At 35.1% G+C, this 24,043-nt stretch overlaps 1 protein-coding gene across 6 annotated transcripts in view; it reads left to right on the plus strand.

Annotated features, from left to right (window-relative positions):
• FSD1L (fibronectin type III and SPRY domain containing 1 like) overlaps positions 1–24,043 on the plus strand; it is a 66,349-nt gene that overhangs the window by 13,885 nt on the left and 28,421 nt on the right. For 2 of the 6 annotated variants that reach the window (XM_082619823.1, XM_082619824.1), the window contains exons 3-5: positions 2,138–2,269; positions 10,271–10,372; positions 23,871–23,913. In XM_082619823.1, the coding sequence (XP_082475949.1) occupies positions 2,138–2,269; positions 10,271–10,372; positions 23,871–23,913 (277 nt within the window). Of the gene's footprint in view, positions 1–2,137; positions 2,270–10,270; positions 10,373–18,556; positions 18,580–23,870; positions 23,993–24,043 lie in introns of those variants that run through there. The other 4 variants (XM_082619826.1, XM_082619827.1, XM_082619828.1 and 1 more) reach the window with 3 other exon arrangements.

Below are 24,043 nucleotides of genomic sequence, written 5' to 3' on the forward strand. Positions count from 1 at the left end.
AAGAGCAAATTGTACCTTTCCAGAAGTACTGGGAAGCTAAATATTTCTTTTACTGTAAATAATAGAAGGAAAATGTAGATGGTAAGAGGTCCACTTGCAGAACTAGATGAAAGTAAGATATAAAAGTAAAAGGTAAAGTGCCCATTGAGGAGAGAGGGGAATACTTAAGGAAATGGTCCCAGGTATAGGTGGATAATCCATACTGTAAATAATCAAATGTTGATTGTGGAAGAGACCTTAAGATAAGCTGGTGGTGCTTTCCCATGAATGTGCTTTAATTAATTTAAGGGTCATTTCTTTGTGAAATAAACATAGAAGATTTCCAGGATACTTGTAGACTGAATCCTTTCCTGTGGTTTTTGTTTGATTCAGCCTAGGTAATTGCCTGGCCTGTTAAACCTTATGGTCTTGTATTTTCTTTACTTCTGAATTTGCTGTAATTGAAGTTAGTTAATTATAATCTTCACCAGTTTAACTGTCTTTCTCAAAGTATTTTATTGGAAAATTTGGTGAATCCACTAATCCAGTTTCTTTAAATAAGCAAAGCTAGTGGTTCTAAAACTCTTGGTCTATGGACAAGAGAATCATCACATTTGAAATCTGTAAAAGGGTACCTTTAGATAGAGCTAGCTCACACTGTTTTTCTGATTGACAGATTATTAGGACTTTACCTTAGCATCCATAAAAAAAATAGAGGAGGAATTAAGCTACACCCTCGTCACTGAAGATGGGAGCATAAGCTGTAGTGGACGAGAGACCGTAAGAATGTGCCAGTTGGTTACTGAGGGAAAAGAGCAGTCCAGTTCCTTTTCACAGATGAAAAAATTGAGGTCCAGGAATTTAAGTGGCTTGTCCAAGGTCACACTGTTACTGAGTGGTTAATGTGGAATTTGACTTAGGTCTTCTGCCTTCCAGACTGCACATGTCTTCCTCCACATCATGTTCTTACTACTGTAAAGAAACTAGTAAAATGATTAACACCACTTTTGGCAAGACTCCAGTGAGATGATGTCTGGTTTTTATAAACATTTTAAGCAAAAGTTTGGATTGTAATATTACAGTAGATTTTGTGTATTAGTTTTGTAAACCAGTGCCAATTTCACTTCTCTTAGTTGAATGATTCATCTATGTTGAAAAATGCCTTAAGATAATTTCTTCTATCTCATAATTGTTGCAAGTGTGAATATCACTTATCTAGGGATTTCACAGATATTTTGTTCTTTCTTGTTAAAATAGCATCATCTTGCTTAATGAGGCAGTGAGGAACTCTTGGAGGTCAACAGACTTTATAATCAGATTTTAGTTTATAAAATTTAGAAGTTTGACTACAAATTCTAGTCAGTAGATGATTTCTGAGGTTCCTTCTAGCACCGAAATTCAGTGTTTGATAAATCTCTTAGGACCCAGTAAGGAATTGCTTAGTGTTTTAATTCTGTTTATCTTATGTAAATGCAGTGTTTTAGGCAACCTGAAAGATTTAAAAATTTGCGCAAAATCAGCCCCATCCCTATATGCCCAGACTACTTCTCAGAGTTACAGAATCAAAATCTCTGGAATATTTTATTAAAATCTGCTTCACTGATGATTCTGATACACACCAAAAGTTGAGAACTACTGGCTTAGAGTCTGCCTTAGAGCCTAAAGGTCTGGACAAAGGTGACAACCTTAAAACAAACTTTCACATTGTCCTGTGGTAACAGTCTTATAAAAGGTGAGGAGAGTGGGATAGGGAGCGTGGGAGGGAGGGAGACACAAGAGGGAAGAGATATGGGAACATATGTATATGTATAACTGATTCACTTTGTTATAAAGCAGAAACTAACACACCATTGTAAAGCAATTATACTCCAATAAAGATGTAAAAAAAAAAAAAAAGGTGAGGAGAGTATGGGCTAGTTCATAAAAGGCTACTTAACTCATAGCACTGCTGAAGTAGAACTATAAGCATTAGCAGCCAGCTTCTTGGATTTATCTGTTTTTAAAGGTGTATGTCAAATATTAGAATTTTAATTATTTTATGATATTAGGCTGATATTAGATTCATAATATGAATCTGTTCTCTTCTTTGATAAGTACTATATCTTCTAGTTTTTTAATGTTTGACAGCTCTTAAGTAAAATCTTTGTTTATTAAACAGGAAAATTCTTCTAACATACTTTCAGAGTTAGATGAAGAATTTGATAGTTTATACTCCATATTGGATGAGGTAAAAGAAAGTATGATTAACAGTATCAAGCAGGAACAAGCTCGTAAATCACAGGAGTTACAGGTGAGATCGTGCAACTATTTAAATATGAATAATTTTAGTCTGTATAATGCTTGATTTATTGAAAGCAAAACTTAGTGAATTTTTTGTATAACTGTACTGATATCTTGTAGAAGAATGATTCTTAACTTTGTTTTGGTCATAGATATAGTTTTTTTTGAATTGTGATAAAAAACCTAAGATTTACCCTCAACCATTTTTAAATGTACAGTAGTATTAACTATATTCACATTGTTGTGTAACAGATCTCTAGTACTTTTTCATCTCGCAGAACTGAAACTCTGTACTCATTGAACAGCGCCCCATTTGCCCTTTTCCCCCACTGCCTGGCGACCACTATTGTATTGTCTACTCTAGATATCTCATATAAGTGGAATCATACAGTATTTGTCCCTTTGTGACTGGCTTATTTCACTCAGCATAATGTCTTCAAGGTTCATCCATCTTGTAGCATGTGTCAGGATTTCCTTCTTTTTTATGGCTGAATAATATTCCATTGCATGTATTTACCACATTTTCTTTATGTGGTCTGTCCATTTATCTGTCTATGGACACTTGGGCTGCTTCTGTCTCTTGGCTGTTGTGAGTAGTGCTGCAGTATATGTGGGTGTATATTGAAATTTTGATAGTGATTGCATTGAATTTATAGATTGCTTTTGGTACTATGGTTGTTTTAACAATATTAAGTCTTCCAAACCATGACTATAGGATGTCTTTCCATTTATCTGTGTGTTTAATTTCTTTCAGCAGTGTTTTGTAGTGTTTAGTGAATAGGTCTTTTGCCTCCTTGGTTAAATTTACTGCAAAGTATTTCATTCTTTTTTTGTTCTTTGCGGTACATGGGCCTCTCACTGTTGTGGCCTCTCCCATTGCGGAGCACAGGCTCCAGACACGCAGGTTCAGTGGCCATGGCTCATGGGCCGAGCCGCTCCATGGCATGTGGGATCCTCCCGGACCGGGGCACGAACCCGTGTCCCCTGCATCAGCAGGAGGACTCTCAACCACTGCCCCACCAGGGAAGCCCTATTTCATTCTTTTTGATGCTATTGTAAATGGGGTTGTTTTCTTTTTCTTTCTTTTCTTTTTTTTTACAAAGGAATAATATTTATTGTTCATATAGAAAATTTAGAAAAATTATAAAATAGAAAATAAAGATCATCCATAGTCCTGTCACTCAGAAATAGTCACTATTTTTTCTTTTTTGTAGTATACATTTAAATATACATATATAATACACATATATAGGGACATTTTTAATAGAATTAATATCTTATGTGTAATTTTTAACCTGGTCTTTTAATCACTTATTATGCCAGATACATTTTCCCATGCCACTGAAAAGTCTTTGAAAACATTCTTCTTAATATTACCTATCAAAATTTGTTAAACCAATTCCCTATAGTTAGGTATCTAGTTATTCTGTTTTTTGCTACTGTAAGTGGCTCCATGTTGTACAAGTATTTTATATTTTTATGGACATCTCTGATGATTTCATCAAGATTAAACAACATTTTTTGTGTTCTTTATACTGCCATATTGTCTTCCAAAATGGTTGTATTCCTTTACCCTCCATGAACAAGATGCGAAAATGTTCTTTTCACTGCTGGGTAAGGATATATATTTTTTATATTTCTACCAAATAAATGGAGGGAAGAAAGCATGTTATTATTTGAAGTTCCTTCATTATTAGGTTGAATATTTTAACATGCTTCTTGATATTTTTGCCATTTATGAATTATCTTTTATGTTCTTTCCCTTTTTTGGTATTGGTATGCTTGACTTGATTTTATTTATTTATTCTGAATTTTGAATTTTATTTATTTATTTTTATACAGCAGGTTCTTACTAGTTATCTGTTTTATACATATTAGTGTATATATGTCAATCCCAATCTCCCAGTTCATCCCATCACCACCACCACCACTACATGCCCCTTTCCCCCCTTGGTTGTCCATATGTTTGTTCTCTACATCTGTGTCTTGCACACCAGTTCATCTGTACCATTTTCCTAGATTCCACATATATGCGTTAATAGATGATATTTGTTTTTCTCTTTCTGACTTACTTCACTCTGTATGACAGTCTCTAGGTCCATCCACGTCTCTACAAATGACCCAATTTTGTTCCTTTTTATGGCTAATATTCCACTGTATATATGTACCACATCATCTTTATCCATTCGTCTGTCGATGAACACTTAGGTTGCTTCCACGACCTGGCTATTGTAAATAGTGCTGCATGAACATTGGGGTGCATGTGTCTTTTTGAATTATGGTTTTCTCTGGGTATACGCCCAGTAGTGGGATTGCTGGGTCATATGGTAATTCTATTTTTAGCTTTTTAATACCCTCCATACTGTTCTCCATAGTGGCTGTATCAATTTACATTCCCACCAACAGTGCAAGAGGGTTCCCTTTTCTCCACACCCTCTCCAGCATTTGTTGTTTGTAGATTTTCTGATGATGCCCATTCTAACTGGTGTGAGGTGGTACCTCATTGTAGTTTTGATTTGCATTTCTCTAATAATTAGTGATGTTGAGCAGCTTTTCATGTGCCTCTTGGCCATCTGTATGTCTTCTTTGGAGAAATGTCTACTTAGGTCTTCTGCCCATTTTTTGATTGGGTTTGTTTTTTTAATATTGAGCTGCATGAGCTGTTTATATATTTTGGAAATTAATCCTTTGTCCGTTGATTCATTTGCAAATATTTTCTCCCATTCTGAGGGTTGTCTTTTCATCTTGTTTATAGTTTCCTTTGCTATGCAAAAGCTTTTAAGTTTCATTAGGTCCCTAAATGGGATTGTTTTCTTAATTTCCTTTTTGGATTGTTCATTGTTCATATATATAAATGCAGCAGATTTTTGTGTGCTGATTTTGGTCACAGATGTCTTTGAGAATCTGAAAGCTATGGAAGAATACAAATGTTCTCTTTCTCTTACAAACATGCTGTACGCACACAATTTCCCAGTATTAAATACCCTTTCAAGTCTGTCCATTCTTCCCAGGTTGAGATTTGTTGTTTATATTTAGGAGGTGGGAGTTTTATTGCAGTTGAACAACGTGGGTTTGAACTGTGAGGGTCCACTTATACACTGATATTTTTCAGTAGTAAATACTACAGTACCATACGGTCTGTGGTTGGTTGAATCGTGGATGCAGAAGAACCACAGATATGGAGGGTCAACTCTAAGTTATATATGGACTAACCCCCCCCATTGTTCAAGAGCCAACTGTACTTAAATCATTTAAAGGTAATTAGTTTAGTCATAAAGTATCCATAAATTTCAATAAATAAGAAATTTATTCCTTTAAAAAAGACTGGAGAATAAAGGAAAACTCAGCATCTTCTGAATATCTCACCCATGACTCATCCTGTGGAGATTTCTGTTCTCTCTTGGGCCCAAATCCTTCTTCATAGCACCAGTTTGGAATACCCTTTAAGTGTTCAGTTGCTTAATCTCTAACCTTCCCTTCTCCCTCCCCATACTTTTTCTCTGTCAGAGCAGCTCTAATTATCTTCATTGTATTCACCAGACACCATTTCTGTCAGCCTGGCCTATACCACATACTAAATTTGCTACCAAAATGGCCATGAGTCATATTTTTTCTCCTATATTTTCTTCTTCCCATCAAGTGACAAAAATCTTATGCATATTGAATGTACATTATCAATTTTTATCTGCCACCTTTAACCATCCCTGGAGTGAGTGATGCTCCAGTGCTGCTGCTATTATTTTTCTTCTCTCTTACCTGTAAGTTTCAAACACCTGGTTGGTGCCTTTTTTTGTTGGCACCTTCTTTCTGCTTAACTGTGCATGCAGTTTATTTTTCTGGCATTGTTAATAGGGAAGCTAGAAGCAGCCAATAGACACAGTTTTAAAAACTTGCAATTGGGGAGTTCCCTAGAGGCTTAGTGGTTAGGATTCCAGGCTTTCACTGCCATGGCCTGGGTTCAATCCCTGGTCGGGGCACTGAGATCCTGCAAGCCATGCTGTGTGGCCAAAAAACAAAACAAAATAAAACAAAAACAAAAACAAAAAACCTTGCAATTGGCTAAATAAAATTGAACTGTTAACACCCTTCATTAGAGTAGAAACTTTTCCAAGGAGGAAAAATACTTTCTCCTTGTCCCATATTATTCACGTATCTTATTATATTGCTAGGTTTTAAATAATGACAGTTGACTAGCTTCTCTTAGGTCCTTTTCTCTACTTTTCCCTTTCTTCCTCTCCTCAAAATTCACATACACTGGAAACAAAGCTCATATGATAATAGCTTTAGAAATGCATTATTAGACATTGAAGTCATAATTATCATTAGATTTTTAAAAATTATTTTATCATTTTCATTATGTCCTGTTATGCTTACACTAAAGATAGAGTCATAAAAGAATTTGAAAACCCTTGGAATGTTCCACCTCTTTAATGTTCAAAATTCATATTTGAGAAGCTACTTTAATAATTTACGGGGAAGTCAGTGATAACATTTGATTGCCAGTATCAAGATTTTATGCATTCATTCAGTAAAATTTGAGTTACGACTATGCTGGATTTAGAGTAAGTAGTAGTGATCAAAACAGTTCCTGCCCTCATGCATTTCACATTACCCTCTCATGGAGGGTAATTTGCAAGAAATGCAAAAGAAAGGAAAATCAAATCCTTTTGCCAAAGAGATTATATAAGAGTAAGCAAAAATGTATGTAAGATATAGCCGATTTAAGAATGATGTTAATGTAAACACTGTACAGCTGTATGTAATGCAGAGGGATCATGAAGGGAATGGAGTTCAGGAGCAATTCTTAGAAACTGATTTGAAGCACTTTGAGGGAGGGAAAAGCTTACTTAATAAAGGGAAGAGAGGGTATTCCAGGTAAGAGGCAGTTCAGTTGTTAAGATAATCAAAGATTAAAAGTCTAGAAGAGTCTTAGAATCATCTTTAAGCCAAGTCACTGCTGATTTGGAGGAGAGATCTAATATTCATGTCATGGCATGTGGATTTTGATATTTAGGTGTGTTGTCCTTAAGTCAAGATGTTTGAGATTTTTCAGAATTAGGTAATCTCTATCCATTGTGGATTTTTGGTTTAAAATATGTCCTTAGACTTCTAGAAGAAGTGTGATATTTTCATATCAGAACTTACTTTCTGGCAGCCCTATACAGAGCTAGGTATATGTGTGTACACGTAAAATCTATAGTGCTCATCTTACAACAGGCTGCATTTATTGCTCTTGTAAACTATTGAGTTTATATTTCTAGTTATTGGCTAAATTCCCAGTAATGAATAATTGGGTCATATAAATTTATTTAATCTTTTTTCTCATGGAGTCTTAGATGAACTTTGTCCACTTTGAGTTTTGTGACTCTTAACTACAATGATAATGAACATAATTATTATTATTTTTTTGCAACTGATCTGATTCATCATGGAAGTCTTCCATGCAAACTGCATTTGGGCTCTTTTTAAATAAGATGATGTTACTCTGATTTTTTGATCAAGTATTCTATCAAATTCATCATTAGCTGTTGAATATTGATGGGGGATTCAAGATGTTGCAGAAAATGAGAGAAACAGAGTTCTAAATACTCTCTGGAAGTGGTGACTGCAGAGATGTTAGCACCATCTTTTCTTCCTTATCATCACTTCAGATCTTCATTTTTTATAGTGATTCCATTTTTTCCATCCTTTTATTATCCTTAGTGATTCTTAGTACTTGACTTTTCTTCTCAATGGCACAAAACTTTTCACAGTTTTTTTAAATGTATTTTTTTTAACTTATTTATTTATTTATTTATTTATTTATATTTATTTTTGGCTACACTGGGTCTTTGTTGCAGTGCGTGGGCTTCTCATTGCGGTGTCTTCTCTTGTTACGGAGCACAGGCTCTAGGCACGTGGGCTTCAGTAGTTGCAGCACGCAGGCTTAGTAGTTGTGGCTCACGGGCTCTAGAGTGCAGGCTCAGTAGTTGTGGCTCATGGGCTTAGTTGCTCCACGGCATGTGGAATCTTCCCGGACCAGGGCTCGAACCCGTGTCCCATGCATTGGCAGGCAGATTCTTAACCACTGCGCCACCAGGGAAGCCCCTTTCACATTTTTTTAATAGAAATGGTGATCTAGGGGAGAGCACGGGATATTGAGGGGACAATAGGTTGTAAAATAAGACTAAGTTATTGAGATGTAAGCTTAGTGAACATAACTTCATTCTTCAGGATGTTCTTGTGTTATGGTTCAAAGGAAAACCTATGGTGATCTCAAACCATAATGCTTTCTTGGGGTAGTTTAAAAACCAAGTATTAAAAAGAATCACAACTTGGCTACTGATGCCATTTCTTTCTTTATTGGGAGTTAATAGAGCATCTCTGTTCTTTCTTTGGGTTCACAAACTCAATAGCATGTTGTTTTTATTAAGGTATTTTAATAATTCCTCTGAATAACTAAGTGCTCTTTAAGTTGTAATCCTGTGTTCTCTCTCTTTTTTTTGCTTTCCCTCTTGACTTCAAAGCAAATTTATAGCATTTTCTTAGAATAAGATTTTTTTTTACAACTTTGACTTCAGATTTTTTGTTTAACTTTAATAGTTCCTTGAGATATATTCTTTATTCTTCTGTTTTTTTTTTTTTTTTTTTGCGGTATGTGGGCCTCTCACTGTTGTGGCCTCTCCCGTTGCGGAGCACAGGCTCCAGACGCGCAGGCTCAGCGGCCATGGCTCATGGGCCTAGCTGCTCCACGGCATGTGGGATCTTCCCAGACCGGGGCACGAACCCGTGTCCCCTGCATTGGCAGGCGGACTCTCAACCACTGCGCCACCAGGGAAGCCCTTTTCTTGGTATTTTTTACTTTTATACTACATTGACTTACTCTGCCCTAGTGATCCTGTATGGACCATTTATACCTACCATCTTATTCTCAGTGATTTTGCTTTCATAAAGCTCTATTTCAAATGGTGGTTTGTTAATTCTTTGAAACTCATAAGACGCTTACTCATAGGAAGAGCAGTATTTTTATGAAATTGTAGGTAAGTTCTTAGAATGACATGTGAAAACCTATTCTAATCCAAACTATGACTGAACTATTCTACTTTTCCAAAGTAAAACAGGACACATCAGAAACCAATAAAATCAGATGTAGTTTATCTTTAGTTTGTATCGGAAGGGAAAATTAAGTAGATTTGAATATGGAATAGATATTAATAAATATTCTGAAGAAGAATCTTGGATACATTTAAAAGCTTAGAAATGGGTCCGTTTCTTTGTTTAAAGGTATCACTAACAATATTTTCACATAACTGGGCTTAGTTTTAAATCTACAAATGATAATGTGAGAGAAGCGGGGAGGGGAGGGGAGAGAAAGAACTGAATAAGAAAGATTGTGTTAGGTGAAATTAACACATCACTATAACAGAGTGTATCACTGTAACAGTTACCATTTTTTGTTCCTGTTTGATTTTTTTGAAATCTAGGCACTTCCTGTGTTATCCAGTTTTGGAAACTGTAAATTAGCATTTATAGGAGTATGTATTACTTGAGTAATGTGATAAGTGGAGTACTAAGATTGTGCTCAACTGAATGTACCTGTAACTTGATTCATGAACTTTAGCTTAATTAAATATCATCAAGAAATTTTGTCTTCATTATAGAGGATGTTGCCTGCAGATGGATTATTTTGATATTTTACTTTAAATTTTCTGACTACCTGATTGAGAAGGATCTTTAAATAAATGTGACCCCAACCATTTATAATTGCTTTGTTTTCTTTTTTTGTGTTTAAATGATGAGTATATCTTTATCTGTATGCAATTAAGCTGTTCTGGACAAATTATGGACAGTTTAAAATAATTAAAATTTGTTATATATATGACTAGTGATTACCTTGCTTCAGTACCTCTCTAAAATGTTTGTTCAATTATTGCTATTAAAATTGTAACGTTCATTGTAACAGTATATATTTAAGATTCTGATGACAATAAGAAATTCTATTTTAATGATTTTTTGTTATTGTTATTTTTAGAGTCAGCTTAGTCAATGTAATAATGCCCTGGAGAACTCGGAAGAGCTACTAGAATTTGCAACAAGGTCATTAGATATAAAGGAACCTGAAGAATTTTCAAAGGTACCAAAAAAACAACCAAAAAAATGAGACTAATCCACTTAAAAAGGAAAGTTTTGTTTAAAAGAAAATGGTGTTTTCCCATTTGATTTTGGATTCATTCAGTCATTTCTAATACAAGAAAAGGCTTGGCAGTTCTTGTTAAGTAAAATGCTAGCTGTTCATTTATTCCAAAGCATATACTTAGAAGTGTGTGTCATTGGGGTCACGAACAAATTAATTATTTGTTTAATGCTCAATTCAGATGAATGACATTACTCTTTTTTTCAGTTACTTCCCCCTTGGTCATTTATTTTAAAGGTACTTTAGCTGAGTCATACCTTTGTTATAAACATTTTATAACTAAGGAAAGAAGATTGATATTGCTGTTAACATTCATAAAAATCTAAGTTGGTATTCCTTTCAATGAGCTGATTGGGAAAACATCATCATTTGATGCATATGAAAGCATTGTGAAATTTACTAAATTTGTTATTAAATGTCCCAGTGTTCAGCTTAAGTAATTGTTTGAATGCTTTATTAAAATATGAAAAATGTAGGTCCCTAAGGGGTGTATTTGGTGTGAAGATACAAATAGTAGAGCAAGAAGACTTCTAATGTTTTAACCTAGATCCTGGTGTTTAAGAGATTCTGAATTCTAGATTCTTATTCTTATTTTAAGTAGAGTCATTTTTAAATGATTACCAATTTATCAAATCATTTGATATTTGATATAGAATAAGTATGTAGACTATATAGAAAATGGCATGAAAGAGTGTGAAATAAAGCTATATAATTAGTAAAATATATACTGTGAAGTAGTCTTATCAAGATAAGATATTTGAGTTTGATATTTTCTTGGTCTTTGTGGACTGTGTAGTGAGCTGCTTGAAAGGTAGATTTATAATCCATGTGGGTCCACCAGTGATTTCATTTTAGGATTTTTCTATGAAGTTGACGGTAGAAGAAACTTTCTTGAGAAGATAACATTTGCTGACTTAAATTCCTGCATCTTCAAAATGAACTTTAAAAATTAATTCCTTTTGACTAAATGAATGGAAATTTCTTTTGCTGTAAACGAGTTAACCAATTAATTCTTGAATTTGGATGTCGGTTGTAAGAAAATTCATCTTTGCACTTTGTAAGACTTATTATATAAAGGAATTATGAGGGAATAGTATCATACTTTAAATTATTCTAAAAGTATAGATATGTCACCTATTCAGAGGGCATTTATATGATAACCTCAAATATCTGGAACATAGCCAAAAAAACATGCAGCAAGCAAAAGATGTCTGAGTCAGCCGAATCAGTGTCGCACAGTTCGTGAGTGGGAGTTAATATCTTCTGTTCATGATAGTGTCTCAGAATCTGTTGACTATTAATATGTACATGGTACTACTAAGTTTTTAGATTTTTTTCCTTTTTGTTTCCTAGTTGTCAACAGATTCCCCTTCTAGTGGAGTAGGGCAGCTGTTAATGACAGGCATAATCATAGCAGCAAGAATTAACAGCTGAGCACCTGAGAGCGGAAGAAGACAGGAAAACTATAAAATGTGGACATAGTACTCAAAAACAGCTTGAATCCAGTTGAATATAGGACCTGATGCTTGGAAAAACTGATAAAAGTTTGTTTCTCCCAAGTTTCTCTTTCCATTGACATTTTCAGAGTCCTTTCTTCTTCCTCTCAAAAGATTCTGTTCTCTCTTTCTCTCTCCTTTGTTCTTTCCAGCTTTGTTCAAACTTGTTTCCAGTATACTGTAAATTGGAAAGGTTCTGATAAAATAAATCACCTTGTGGTTTAAATATATTTTCTTCATGTGCCACTTTGCTTCTTATCTTACTATTTTGGTCTTGTCTTCCAGCATTTTGCAGTACTGCCTAGTAGCTTGATCCCTTTGGAGATGTGTTGAAATGAATTATTTGTCAGTGTTTCCTAGCCAGAAATCTGAGTTTATTGTTCAAGAAAAATGCTTAGCTGAGAGTTACTTGCAATTATTTTCTTAGTATATACAAATAGTATCCAGATTATGGTTTGATTCCAAGTCAGAAACTAAGTGTACTTTCCTAACCAGCTGCATGGACTCCAGGCTTGCCTCAGATACCTAACTGCTGACAGAGTAGGGAAAGATGACTTGGAAGATTAATTATTGGACTAGGAGTATGTTGTCAGATATTTGGAAACAATTCTTTTAATGTATATTATTTGCAAATATCTCATATTAAAGTGATTAAAGCAGATTAATGTGAATAACTCATGGGGACAAAAAATATTGTAGGCTGAAATCTAGACCATGAGTCTTTTTAGACTTCATTATCTTCAAAAAGAATATTTTAAATACTAATATTTAAGTGATCATGTTGCAGTACATCAGCATGAGAATTGAACACAAAGCTATGTTAATTATTTACCAGCATTAAACAGCCTGAAAGTGAACAAGTATAAAAATAGCACAAATGGAAAAGGATTTTAGAACAAATTTTCACGAATTTTTTTAAACTGTTAGAAGTTTGGTTGATAGTAAATATGTGCAGAAAGATCACCAGCAAGTGAGTTCTGGATCATTAGCTTTATTTCTGGTTGAACAAGTAGCCAAAGCCCCAGCAGACTTGGTTTTTCTGCTAATAACTGGCCTGCAGAACACTGCATGGATCCCTTAGCAAAATTAATATTCCTACCAACTCCCCCTCTCCTCCAAATTTAGAACTTGAATTTTACCTATGAAAAGAGCTGAGTTTATGGGACATTTTCCAAGTCAATATAACTAACCAGCCACTTCATCCCAATCTTGCCACACATAACTCAGTTGTCAGACAAGGAGGGAGGGAATGGTTACCTGCCCACAGGTGCTTACACTGGAGAAAAAAGTACAGAGTAAGGCGAAAGGGAAACAGTCTTCTAGATTAGATCACAGATGAAAAGGGAGAAAGGATTTTGTGTATTTCCAACTTCTGACTCACAGTAACTCACCATTAGAATATTATTCAGCAGGTGTCAATCTCTGGCCGCTGGAAGGAACAAATAAGGAGAGGGGTGGAAGCTCACTCAGTATTTTCAAGGGTGCAGAGGTAGTACTGGCAGAAACTCCTTCTTTGGCTGCAGTCAGGAATTCTGGGAGAGGAGAGGACCATCAACAAAAGCATGAAGGGAATTCCCTGGCGGTCCAGTGGTTAGGACTCTGCACTTCCACTTCACGGGGCACGGGTTCGATCCCTAGTCGGGGAACTAAGATCCTGCAAGCTGCTCAGTGTGGCCAAAAAAAAAAAGCATGAATGTTTCAGTTATGAAGGCAGTTTACAAACAAGTCTAAATATTTAAGAATAGCTCAAATTATAATTTTTCACCTTTACTTCATTTGTAGGTGTTTATGTCTTATAGAAATGCAGTCTCCTATTATATAAATGTACTTAGTCATAGAGTACAGATGTATATGGTACTGTATTCCATGTTTTTTTTTTTTGGTGGGGGTACACGGGCCTCTCACTGTTGTGGCCTCTCCCGTTGCTGAGCACAGGCTCCAGACGCGCAGGCTCAGCGGCCATGGCTCACGGGCCCAGCCGCTCTGTGGCATGTGGGATCTTCCCGGACTGGGGCACGAACCTGTGTCCCCTGCATCGGCAGGCGGACTCTCAACCACTGCGCCACCAGGGAAGCCCTGTATTCCATGTTTATTTCAAGTTATTTACTAGGGTTTTGTAAAGAAGACTTTTAAATGATCATGTTTTTGAAAAAATAGTGCTTTTTATAAACAGATAAATATATGTATAGGAAATATAAAACTTCTAATGTTTGGAATCAACCAGTATGCAGTAGTTTTTTCTGAAATCTAGTATTTTTTGCCTAAGGGAAAATTGCACTTTGAAATGGTCTCTTATTTACTCTCTGACTGAGTCCCCTTCATTTCCCAAGTTATTCCTTAATATGGTATTTTTGGGGTGAAGGTAGAAGTCTCAGTAATATATTGTAAAAAGTATTAAATATTTGCCCCCTAGTCATTTTTAGATTGTCTCAAGGAAACATTGCAAAATTATCTGTCCCAAATCTAATAGGATAATCTGAAGCATGAAACAATGTGAACATATAGACATAACTTGAAAAGTTTCCTCAGTGTTGCGTGGCATTCACGTTTTTACTAGGAACTCTATTGGACTTTACTGCAAATCAAAATCAAGATAAATCTTCTCCTGAAAATGTGACATCTAGCCTTTGCTACATTCATTGTTTTGACAATGTTAGTATATTTTTCTCTCAGCAGTTATCATTCAGAAACAGATACATTCTTATTTTTGTTGCTGTTTCAGTGCTCTGATTTTAACTAACTTTTCCCTTGCTACCTTTCTCTATTTCAGCCTGTATTTTGGAGAATTAGATTGTTAAAATGTTTAGTTTATTTTAGATAATTTTAAAAAGTCATTATCTACACATAAGATGGTTTAGGATGGAGTTTAGGATTCAAAGATATCATTGTGCTCATCATTTTATAGATGAGATAATTGAGTCCTAAAAGAGTTAAGTGACTTGCTGGTTAATGTGATGGGCTGAAACTCAGAGCTTTTAAAACTTGGTCTAATGCTTCTTATTTTTTAAAAGTTAAAAAATTTCTGCTGGTTCAGAAGAAATTTGGAAATCTCAGATTTTGTTCTGTTTGGGTAAATGATTCATTGAGTACAGTAAGCAAGATCTAAAACTTCTTTATTATTCCTATTTTAATTATGTTTAGGAAACACTATTTAATTAGCTCCTCCATATATGGAACTATTTTAGAGTACTCTGCTTCTAATGTCTTTCTATAAAAGGAGAAAAATGAAGATATTCAGAAGAAATATAGAAACAATAAGATCTTAATCTTCAAAGGGCTGAAATAAATTCATGGAGGAAAGTAGTTTCTATATCTACTCATTGCAGATTGGGAAAAGATCTGGTTTAAATACTTTATATTTAATTGGTAGTGATAAAGAACCATTTGTGATTACTCCTCCATTATTATTATAGTTTTATTTAAGGAAGTTTGGTCTCAGGTGACAGATTCACATAACTGGTAAAATAAAGGGTCAGAATTGTAGGATTTATTTTAAATAACATTTGAGAGATGGAGGAAGGGAATCTCAGAGAGAGAGAGAAAGGAGCCATGTCTGATGATAAGAGAGAGAAATGAATTGTTGGCAAACAGGATTTCAGTAGAATATTGAAATCGAAATAGTGATTGAAATTGAAATAGAAAATAGTTGAGCAAAGTAATATGACTAATGTTTCTTGAAGGCTTTCCAGTAGTCTACACTGTTGTAACCTAAAAATCTAAGTATTCACTGAGACCTCTTCATAATTCACGAAGTGGTATTATGTAGATACAAATAAATGTATTGGAGACAGAGCAGTGGTAAATCCTGGGATCAGGTGGTACTCATTAAGTAGAGATGTTTAATTGACAGAAATGCATCACTCTTGAAACTGAAACTTAGAGGAATCAAGCAACATATTAATGTGCATCTTTTGGACAGCTTTCTGCTTTGGGAGAAGAAATCCCAGAAAAAAATTAAACAATCTATTTTCCAATGTAAGACATTTCCTGAAGTTGGGCCCTTTTATTGAAATACCTGCATAATTTGAGACTTTCTATCCTTTTCTCATTGCACAGTATAACTTCTTCAACCCCTCTTGCATTTATACAGTGTATATACTGTAAAATTTGAACCTAAATTAAAGAGGAGCCATGGAGGGTCTCCAGTTTTACCAACTGGGTGTATTTATATATATAAATACATGGGATACATATATAAATACATGGCAACAATTTTTCCTAGATTATCTGGCTTTTCATCTGTTTATTTTCTGGTTTGTCATGAACAGCCTAGTATATTAAACAATAACGTGAAAGCTTTACATGCATGTGTACATGTGCACACTTGCACACAGATGCACTAAAAAAATGGCACCTTACTAAATTAATACTAGACACAAAATTGAATCATTATGGTCAGTTTTAAAAACAGTAATGGTCGGGCTTCCCTGGTGGCGCAGTGGTTGAGAGTCCGCCTGCCGATGCAGGGGACACGGGTTCGTGCCCCGGTCCTGGGAGGATCCCACATGCCGTGGAGCGGCTGGACCTGTGAGCCATGGCCGCTGGGCCTGTGCGTCCGGAGCCTGTGCTCCGCAAGGGGGAGAGGCCACAGCAGTGAGAGGCCCGCGTAACGCAAAAAAAAAAAAAAACAAAACAAAACAAAACAGTAATGGTCTTTATATTGTTGGGTTATTTGGGAGTGACTGGTAAGTAACATTCCTTTAACCAAGTTCTAAACCAATTGGGAAATAAGCAAAACAAAGTTGATAAGAGGCCAAATAAAATGATATTGGAGAATTTGGCTTATATCAATGGGCACACTTCCTAATATTGAATCCTAGAAGAAGACAGACTTACCCACCCAGGGATGTAAGTACAGGGCTACCTCAGGTCTTTGTGTGTGAGGGGAGCCTGTTTCAATGAAACTTACTGAATAGAGGGGAAGAACCGAATATAGAATATATGTTCTCTGTGGGCAAGCAAGCTGCCAGAAAGAGGGAAAGGTGCTGAGCTACTTATTTCTAGTTGGTCCTTCCAAACTCATAATCGGATTAAGTCATATCATCTTTCCAGGAGAAAATGAGGGAACAGAGAGCAAGGCTAGTGGCACTTTTCTCCATGTGTAAAGAAACATCAAGTGCAGAGTCGAGTTTCTTCTTCCCCTCCTTTCACACTTGTATAAAAATCTTTGGTTATAATTCTAGCTATAATGACAATAATTTTTTAAAAATCAGTGTAATTAACTTTTTAAAGGTAAATTCGACATACAATATTAGTTTCAGATGTATATGTAATTGACTTTTTTTTAACATTTCTTATTCCTAGTACCGAAGTAGGTACTTTGACCTTTTATGTATGACTTATGGCACGTATTATAGATGCCACAGAATTGGGTTGTTTGCTGTAGTATCTGGAGCTTGGAATGCGTCTTTAGAAGCATTAAGGACCAAATAGAATGATTAGTATACAAGGTCATGGAGTTGATTATGATAGTGCTGTGATGTGCTCATTTTCTAAATCTCAATTCTGTTCTTTTTGTGTAGACAGGTATGCAGACCAGAATATTTTAGGATGGGTATAAAAATGACCAATACCAAGTAAGAACAATATTAGAACTGAAGAAGAGAGACAACAGAAACATTGCTGAATACATCTAATTAATGTTCAATTAAATTTAGTAGTTATTAAATATTACTATGTGCCAAGCTTTATGCTAGACACTGGGGTTAGAATATCAAGCATAATAGCCATGTTCTACATTAGATGTGTTGTTAATTATGATGGTCAGTGTGGGGAAAAAACCTTTTGTTGGACCTATTATATGCTATGTAAATTTAAAGGGGACATCAGTTTCTGCATGTATTTTTCATCATTTTTCTGTGACATACAGCACCAAGTAATAGCTGTGCCCTCTTCCTAAACTTGTGCTAGCATTCTCAAAAAAAAAAAAAAAAAAAAGATCTCTTAAGTAGCGTAGGTTTAAGTTGGCAGCTTCTATGAAGTCATCTGAGGGAAAGACCCTATTGCTAGAAGTGTTTCTTTGGTTTCTCCTTGTCTGAATTTTTGCCATTACAACTTCATTTTTTGGGGTAAAGGATTGTAGAACTGCAGCCTAGTTTTATATGTTAGCAGGCAAGCTCTCAGAATACCAAGTCCTTGCCCAGTGAAGGCAAGTAGAGAAAACTTGGAAGAACCATTATGAAGTGGTGAAAGAGATCTCTGAAGAAAAATTGAAGAGCAGATTTGAAATGTATAAGAAAACCATCAGAATACATAGAAATGTGTGCCCCATGAAGGAGATTGATTGTTCTAGTTGAAGAGTGTCAGACTGAATGAAAGTGGAGGTGTGTGTTGATAATCTTAAGGTAAGAAAAAACATTTATAGTCATCTGGAATTAGTTTGAAGTGTTAAATTTTCCTCCTTATTTTAAGGTGATTTATACTGGGACTGGATTTCCAACTATAGTTCTAACATCACATTATGCAAGCTGATGTGAACTGTACAGATTTCTTGTAATTTATGTTTTGATGAATATGAACTAATCTATTTCAGGGTTTTTATCCTAACTTTTCTTGCATGTCACTGCCGTTGAAACTTGCATGAAAAGCACTAACTGCCTTCTTTCTCTTCTCCCTGATTTGCTCCAAGGCTGCCAGACAGATCAAGGATAGGTATGGTATAAAACCTACATTTTTATTTAAGTATCAACAGTGAAGTCAGAAATGAAATTCAAGAAGTTTCTTATTAGAATCTCATTAGTTAAAATAAATATACCTAATGGTGAAGTGCAAAAAAAAGGAGAAAAAGTCTTCTGCATATATTCTGGAATAAACAGTATATCAGCAAGATTTTTTAAAAACATAGTTATTGACAATTATGTACTTCCAAAAGAATTTCATTTCTGGTATAATATAGTTTTAGTACAGTTCTTAATTAGCTATGCTAGTAGATGGGGAACCATTTTGAATAATTAAAAACATATATTCCTGAATGCATTTTTTGTTGTTCTTAAATTTTACCAATATAAGCGTGTCTTATTTTATGAGAAGTTACAGCCTTATTTCGTTCCTCAGGAGCTAAAGCTCTCCTTTTTCGCTCCCTTCTGCAGCTGGCGCAGCCCCAATAAAGCCTTGCCTGAATTTCTTGTCTGGCCTCTAGTCAATTTCTGTTGATCGGGGAAGGCCAAGAGCCCTGGTCGGTATCACAACCACAACAACAAAAGCCAGATAACTCATTATGTTTGTGATCTGTGTCTCAGATGTACTACTTGGACTCAACCTACTGGACCAACTGGGTCAATAAAGTTCTTAAAAGCCACACACACAAAACAAGAGCTATTGCTCTCCTACTTCACTGCTCTCCTGCTTAACACCTTTGTATTCTCATTCCATCTTGTTCCTGGTGCCATCTCTATTTCTAATGCCACTACTGTCTAGTTTGTGGGAGGAGAAAATTAAAGAAAATGATGATAGACTTTGGCTTAAAGGTCTTTACCATTGGTAGAGCCAGGATTAGCACAGGTAATTTAGTATTTGCTGTAATGAATATACGAAAGGGCTAAAAGAGTTGTTGGCAATTTTGGATTGGGTTATCACAGAACGGATGGTTTTGATCTGCTTGGCTAGTCACTGAGCATTGACTGTAGTGAAATTATCACTTACGGTTTCTTCATTTGAGGAAAATGAAATTCTCTGGCAGGCACAGCTCTTCAAAGCACCACTCGGAGTCCTAGATTAAATTATTCATCAGATAATTCACAAAATTATTCTGTATGTATTATGTGAAAACCAGTGTTGCTATTGTTAATCTTGGCTGAAGACTTCAACTCTTGTGTTTTTCTGGTGGCCTTTTATTTGACTAGAGGCAAGATTCACATGGCAGTCATAGCATTCTTAGCACAAATATTAATTTTTCTATTTTTTACATTTTAAATTAATTTTTATTGGAGTATAGTTGATTTACAATGTTGTGTTAGTTTCTGCTGTACAGCAGAGTGAATCAGTTATACATATACATACATCCACTCTTTTTTAGGTCCTATTCCCATGTAGGTCATTACAGAGTATTGAGTAGAGTTCCTGTGCTATACAGTATTTTTCATATATTTTATATCAGGGAGTGTTTAAAGACTTGGATTATTCTTATAAATCCTGGATGTAGAAAGGAGATTATGAGAGTTTGAAAGTGAAAAGTACTGGCTGTATGAGGAATGGATGCTAGGTAGGTCAGTTTTCTGGATAAGGTATATTTGGGTTATGTGTGCTGGAATTTGCTGTAAGTAATCCATCTTCCACCCTGGCTAGAGTATTCTTCTGTTTAGCCACCTACTGCACAAAATCCTGCTCTGGTCCGTGATTTTCTGGATTAGAAGTCACTTCCTAATCAGGCTTTTGGCTGTCCAAAGACTTTGAGAGAAACCTTGCAGTTATTTTCTCTTTGCAAAAATAAAAGTAGGAGGAAGAGATCCTTGTGTTCAGCTTGTACTATTAGAAATGAACTAAATGGTACATATATATGATGGAATATTACTCAGCCATAAAAGGAACGAAATCTGGTCATTTGTAGAGATGTGGATGGACCTAGAGTCTTTCATACAGAGTGAAGTAAGTCAGAAAGAGAAAAACAAATATTGTATATTAACGCATATATGTGGAATCTAGAAAAATGGTAATATGAACGAACCTATTTGCAGGGCAGGAAGAGAAACACAGATGTAGAGAATGGACGTGTGGACACGGGTGAAGGGCAGGGTGGGATGAATTGGGAGATTAGGTCTGACATAAATACACTGCCATCTGTAAAATAGATAGCAGGTGGGAACTTGCTATAAAGCACAAGGAGCTCAGCTTGGTGCTCTGTGATGACCTAGGCGGGTGGGATGGTCAGGCGAGGGGGGTCCAAGAGGGTGGGGATATATGTATACATACAGCTGATTCACTTCACTGTACAGCAGAAACTAACACAACATTGTGAAGCAATTATACTCCAGTAAAAAAAAAAAATGGGCAAGGTGAATTAAAACATTCCTAACCACACGGATCCTGTAATGTAGAGAAGTATCTGTGGATTTTAGATAGTTAGTTTGGGCTTTGAGGCACAGTTGTCCAAATATATTCAGTTTAAAAATAAAAAGTAAAGTCTTTTGGAAAATTATAGCATTGTTGTACATCTAACTTGATTTATGGAGACTGAAATTTTCATAGTCTAGAAAATAAAGGTCATTATTCTTTTTTTAGGCTTTGATAGGCCTTTCTGATATATCTTTAGGGGATATAATTTTTCTTTGAGGCCATAGTGATATTTTTCCCCCAGATTTATCTTGAAGAGTGTACATACTATGCTTTTATTTGTTGGGTTTTTTTAAAAATTGAAGTATAGTTGATTTAGAATGTTGTGTTAATTTCTGCTATACAGCAGAGTAATTCAGGTATACATAGATGTATACATTTTTAAATACTATTTTCCATTATGGTTTATCACAGGAGAGGCCATAATGGTTAAATCAAGTTTTACAGATAAAGTTTCAGGTTTAAATTCCTTAAAATACTTTCAGATATTTTTCTCAACAGTTCTCAACAAACTTTTAAATCATCAGGTTTAGAAGCAACCAAGTAAGTTCAAACCTGTTCATTGATTCAGTGGGCATTTACCAAGTACCTACCTGAATATAGCTCTTTAAGAAGTCTTTAAATCAAAAGGTACTTGGGACTGTCAAGAACAACATATGTAAGATTTAGCCTTTGTTCCTAACTTCTTATTGATGCAATCTGAAATTTTATTATTGAGAACCAAGAGCTTAAAGTAATAATGTGTGAAATGCTCAGCATTATACTTGGCATTCAGTTAAGTGTGAGTTCCCTTCTCCATAAATTGTTTTTTAGTATAGCACTTCCTTTTTTTCTTAATTAAAGTATTGTTGATTTACAATGTGTTAATTTCTGCTGTGCAGCAAAGTGATTCAGTTATACATATATATACATTCTTTTTTATATTCTTTTCCGTTATGATTTATCACAGGATATTGAAGGTAGTTCCTGTGCTATACAGTAGGACCTTGTTGTTTATGCATTCTATTGATATATATAATAGTTTGTATCTGCTAACCCCGAATTCCCACTCCATCCCTCCACAACCCCTTCTCCCACTTGACAACCACAAGTCTGTTCTCTGTCTGTGTATCTGTTTCTGTGTTGTAGGTAAGTTCATTTGTGTCATATTTTAGATTCCACATATAAGTGTTATCATACGGTGTTTTTTTCTCTCTGACTTTGCTTAGTATGATAATCTCTAGTTCCATCCATGTTGCTGCAAATGGCATTATTTCGTTCTTTTTTTATGTCTGAGTAGTATTCCATTGCATATATGTACCATATCGTCTTTATTCTTTCATTGGTCAATGGACATTTAGGTTGTTTCCAAGACTTGGCTATTGTGAATAGTGCTGCCATGAACATAGGGGTGCACGTATCTTTTTGAATTATAGTTTTGTCCAGATACATGCCCAGGAGCAAAATTGCTGAATCATATGGCAACTCTAGTTTTTTGAGGAACCTCTATACTGTTCTCCATAGTGGCTGCACCAATTTAATTTACATTACCACCAGCAGTGTAGGAGGGTTCCCTTTTCTGCACACCCTCTCTAGCACTCGTTATTTGTAGACTTTTAATGATGGCTATTCTGACCAGTGTGAGGTGGTGCCTCATTGTAGTTTTGATTTGCATTTCTCTAATAATTAGCAATGATGAGCATTTTTTCATAGCACTTTCTTCTTGATAAATAGATCAGCTGTTGTTCACTCTTTATTGCTACTAAAGTGACTACTTTCCTAGTTTTAAGATGAAAGAAAATGACTGAATACAGCAACAGTGTGACATTTTTCATCCCCAAGTAACTGAATACAGCAACATTTTTGATACCTTTCATACCATTGATCTTTAGGGTAGTTTGGTAGATCTGAATGACTAGGCCTGGTATTCCCTTTGTTCCTGCAGCTCTATTTACTTCCTCTGCCAAATTCTGTACTAGGAGGACAACATTCATGGATAGCATTTTTGTGTCATTCTTTGACCAAAGATAATAAGGAGAGTTACTTTGTGATACATGTGGAAATCTACTCTAATATGAAAAATTGAAATTTGAGATAAAATAACAAATGAATAGAATATGAGAATTTCTTTTAATCTCTAGTTTTAATTGACAGAACAGTTTCCCCCTGCTTTGGGTAAAATGATGTCTGATATGGCTTCTTTCTTTTTTTGTTTTGTCTACCACATTCATCTAAAATATATTTATTGAGTTTCTATTATTTCCATGGCATATGGTTTCGCAGGGCTGTTTCTTCTTGTCTCCTTCCATTCAGCTGATGTTGATAGATCAGAATGATACCTACTAGCATGGTATTCAAAATAGTAATATTACTTCTCTCCTTTCTCATCCATGGCCTATAGCAGCTACCAAGCTATGCAGTATTTGGTCAGTGTACCTCTACTTTTATTTAAGGACACATGGAATAGCTGTGACAACTAGGCAGAATGTTTGAATCAGGGTATATTTACAGTTCATTATTTGGCATATGAAAAGGAGTGAGGCTGGCATCAGGAAATCAGATTGAGTGTACAGAGGTTCAGATGACTGTTGGGTCTGTTAAAGATGATTTATCTTGGATATTTGTCTCTTGAGGTATTTGTAATTTTATGCAATTTTATAAAACTGGCTGGAGGAAAGTTCTTTAAAGGTTATCTTAAATGTCTTTAAATTTAAAAACATTTTACAGTTTTTTATTAAGTTAATTTTCAAAAGATCTAAAAGCAAATTTCTATTTAGTTTTGTTACCTTTGTTAATAGCTTCTGAAATCACTAGAGTGAAGTAAGTTCTATCTGTTCATTTTATAAGTTAAAAATGATATGATACTTCCCATTCTTTTATTTTTAAAAGAATGTTTATGTTTGTGTTTTCTGTAGAGTGACAATGGCTTCAGCTTTTCGCCTTTCTTTGAAACCAAAGGTCAGTGACAACATGACTCATTTAATGGTGGATTTTTCTCAGGAAAGACAGATATTGCAAACTTTGAAGTTTTTGCCAGGTAAGTTAGTACATATATTACATATAAAGTTATTTATAAAACCTTTTTTTT

This window comes from Mesoplodon mirus (assembly GCF_964341445.2).
Source record: "Mesoplodon mirus genome assembly, chromosome: 1".
NCBI lineage: Eukaryota > Metazoa > Chordata > Mammalia > Artiodactyla > Ziphiidae > Mesoplodon > Mesoplodon mirus.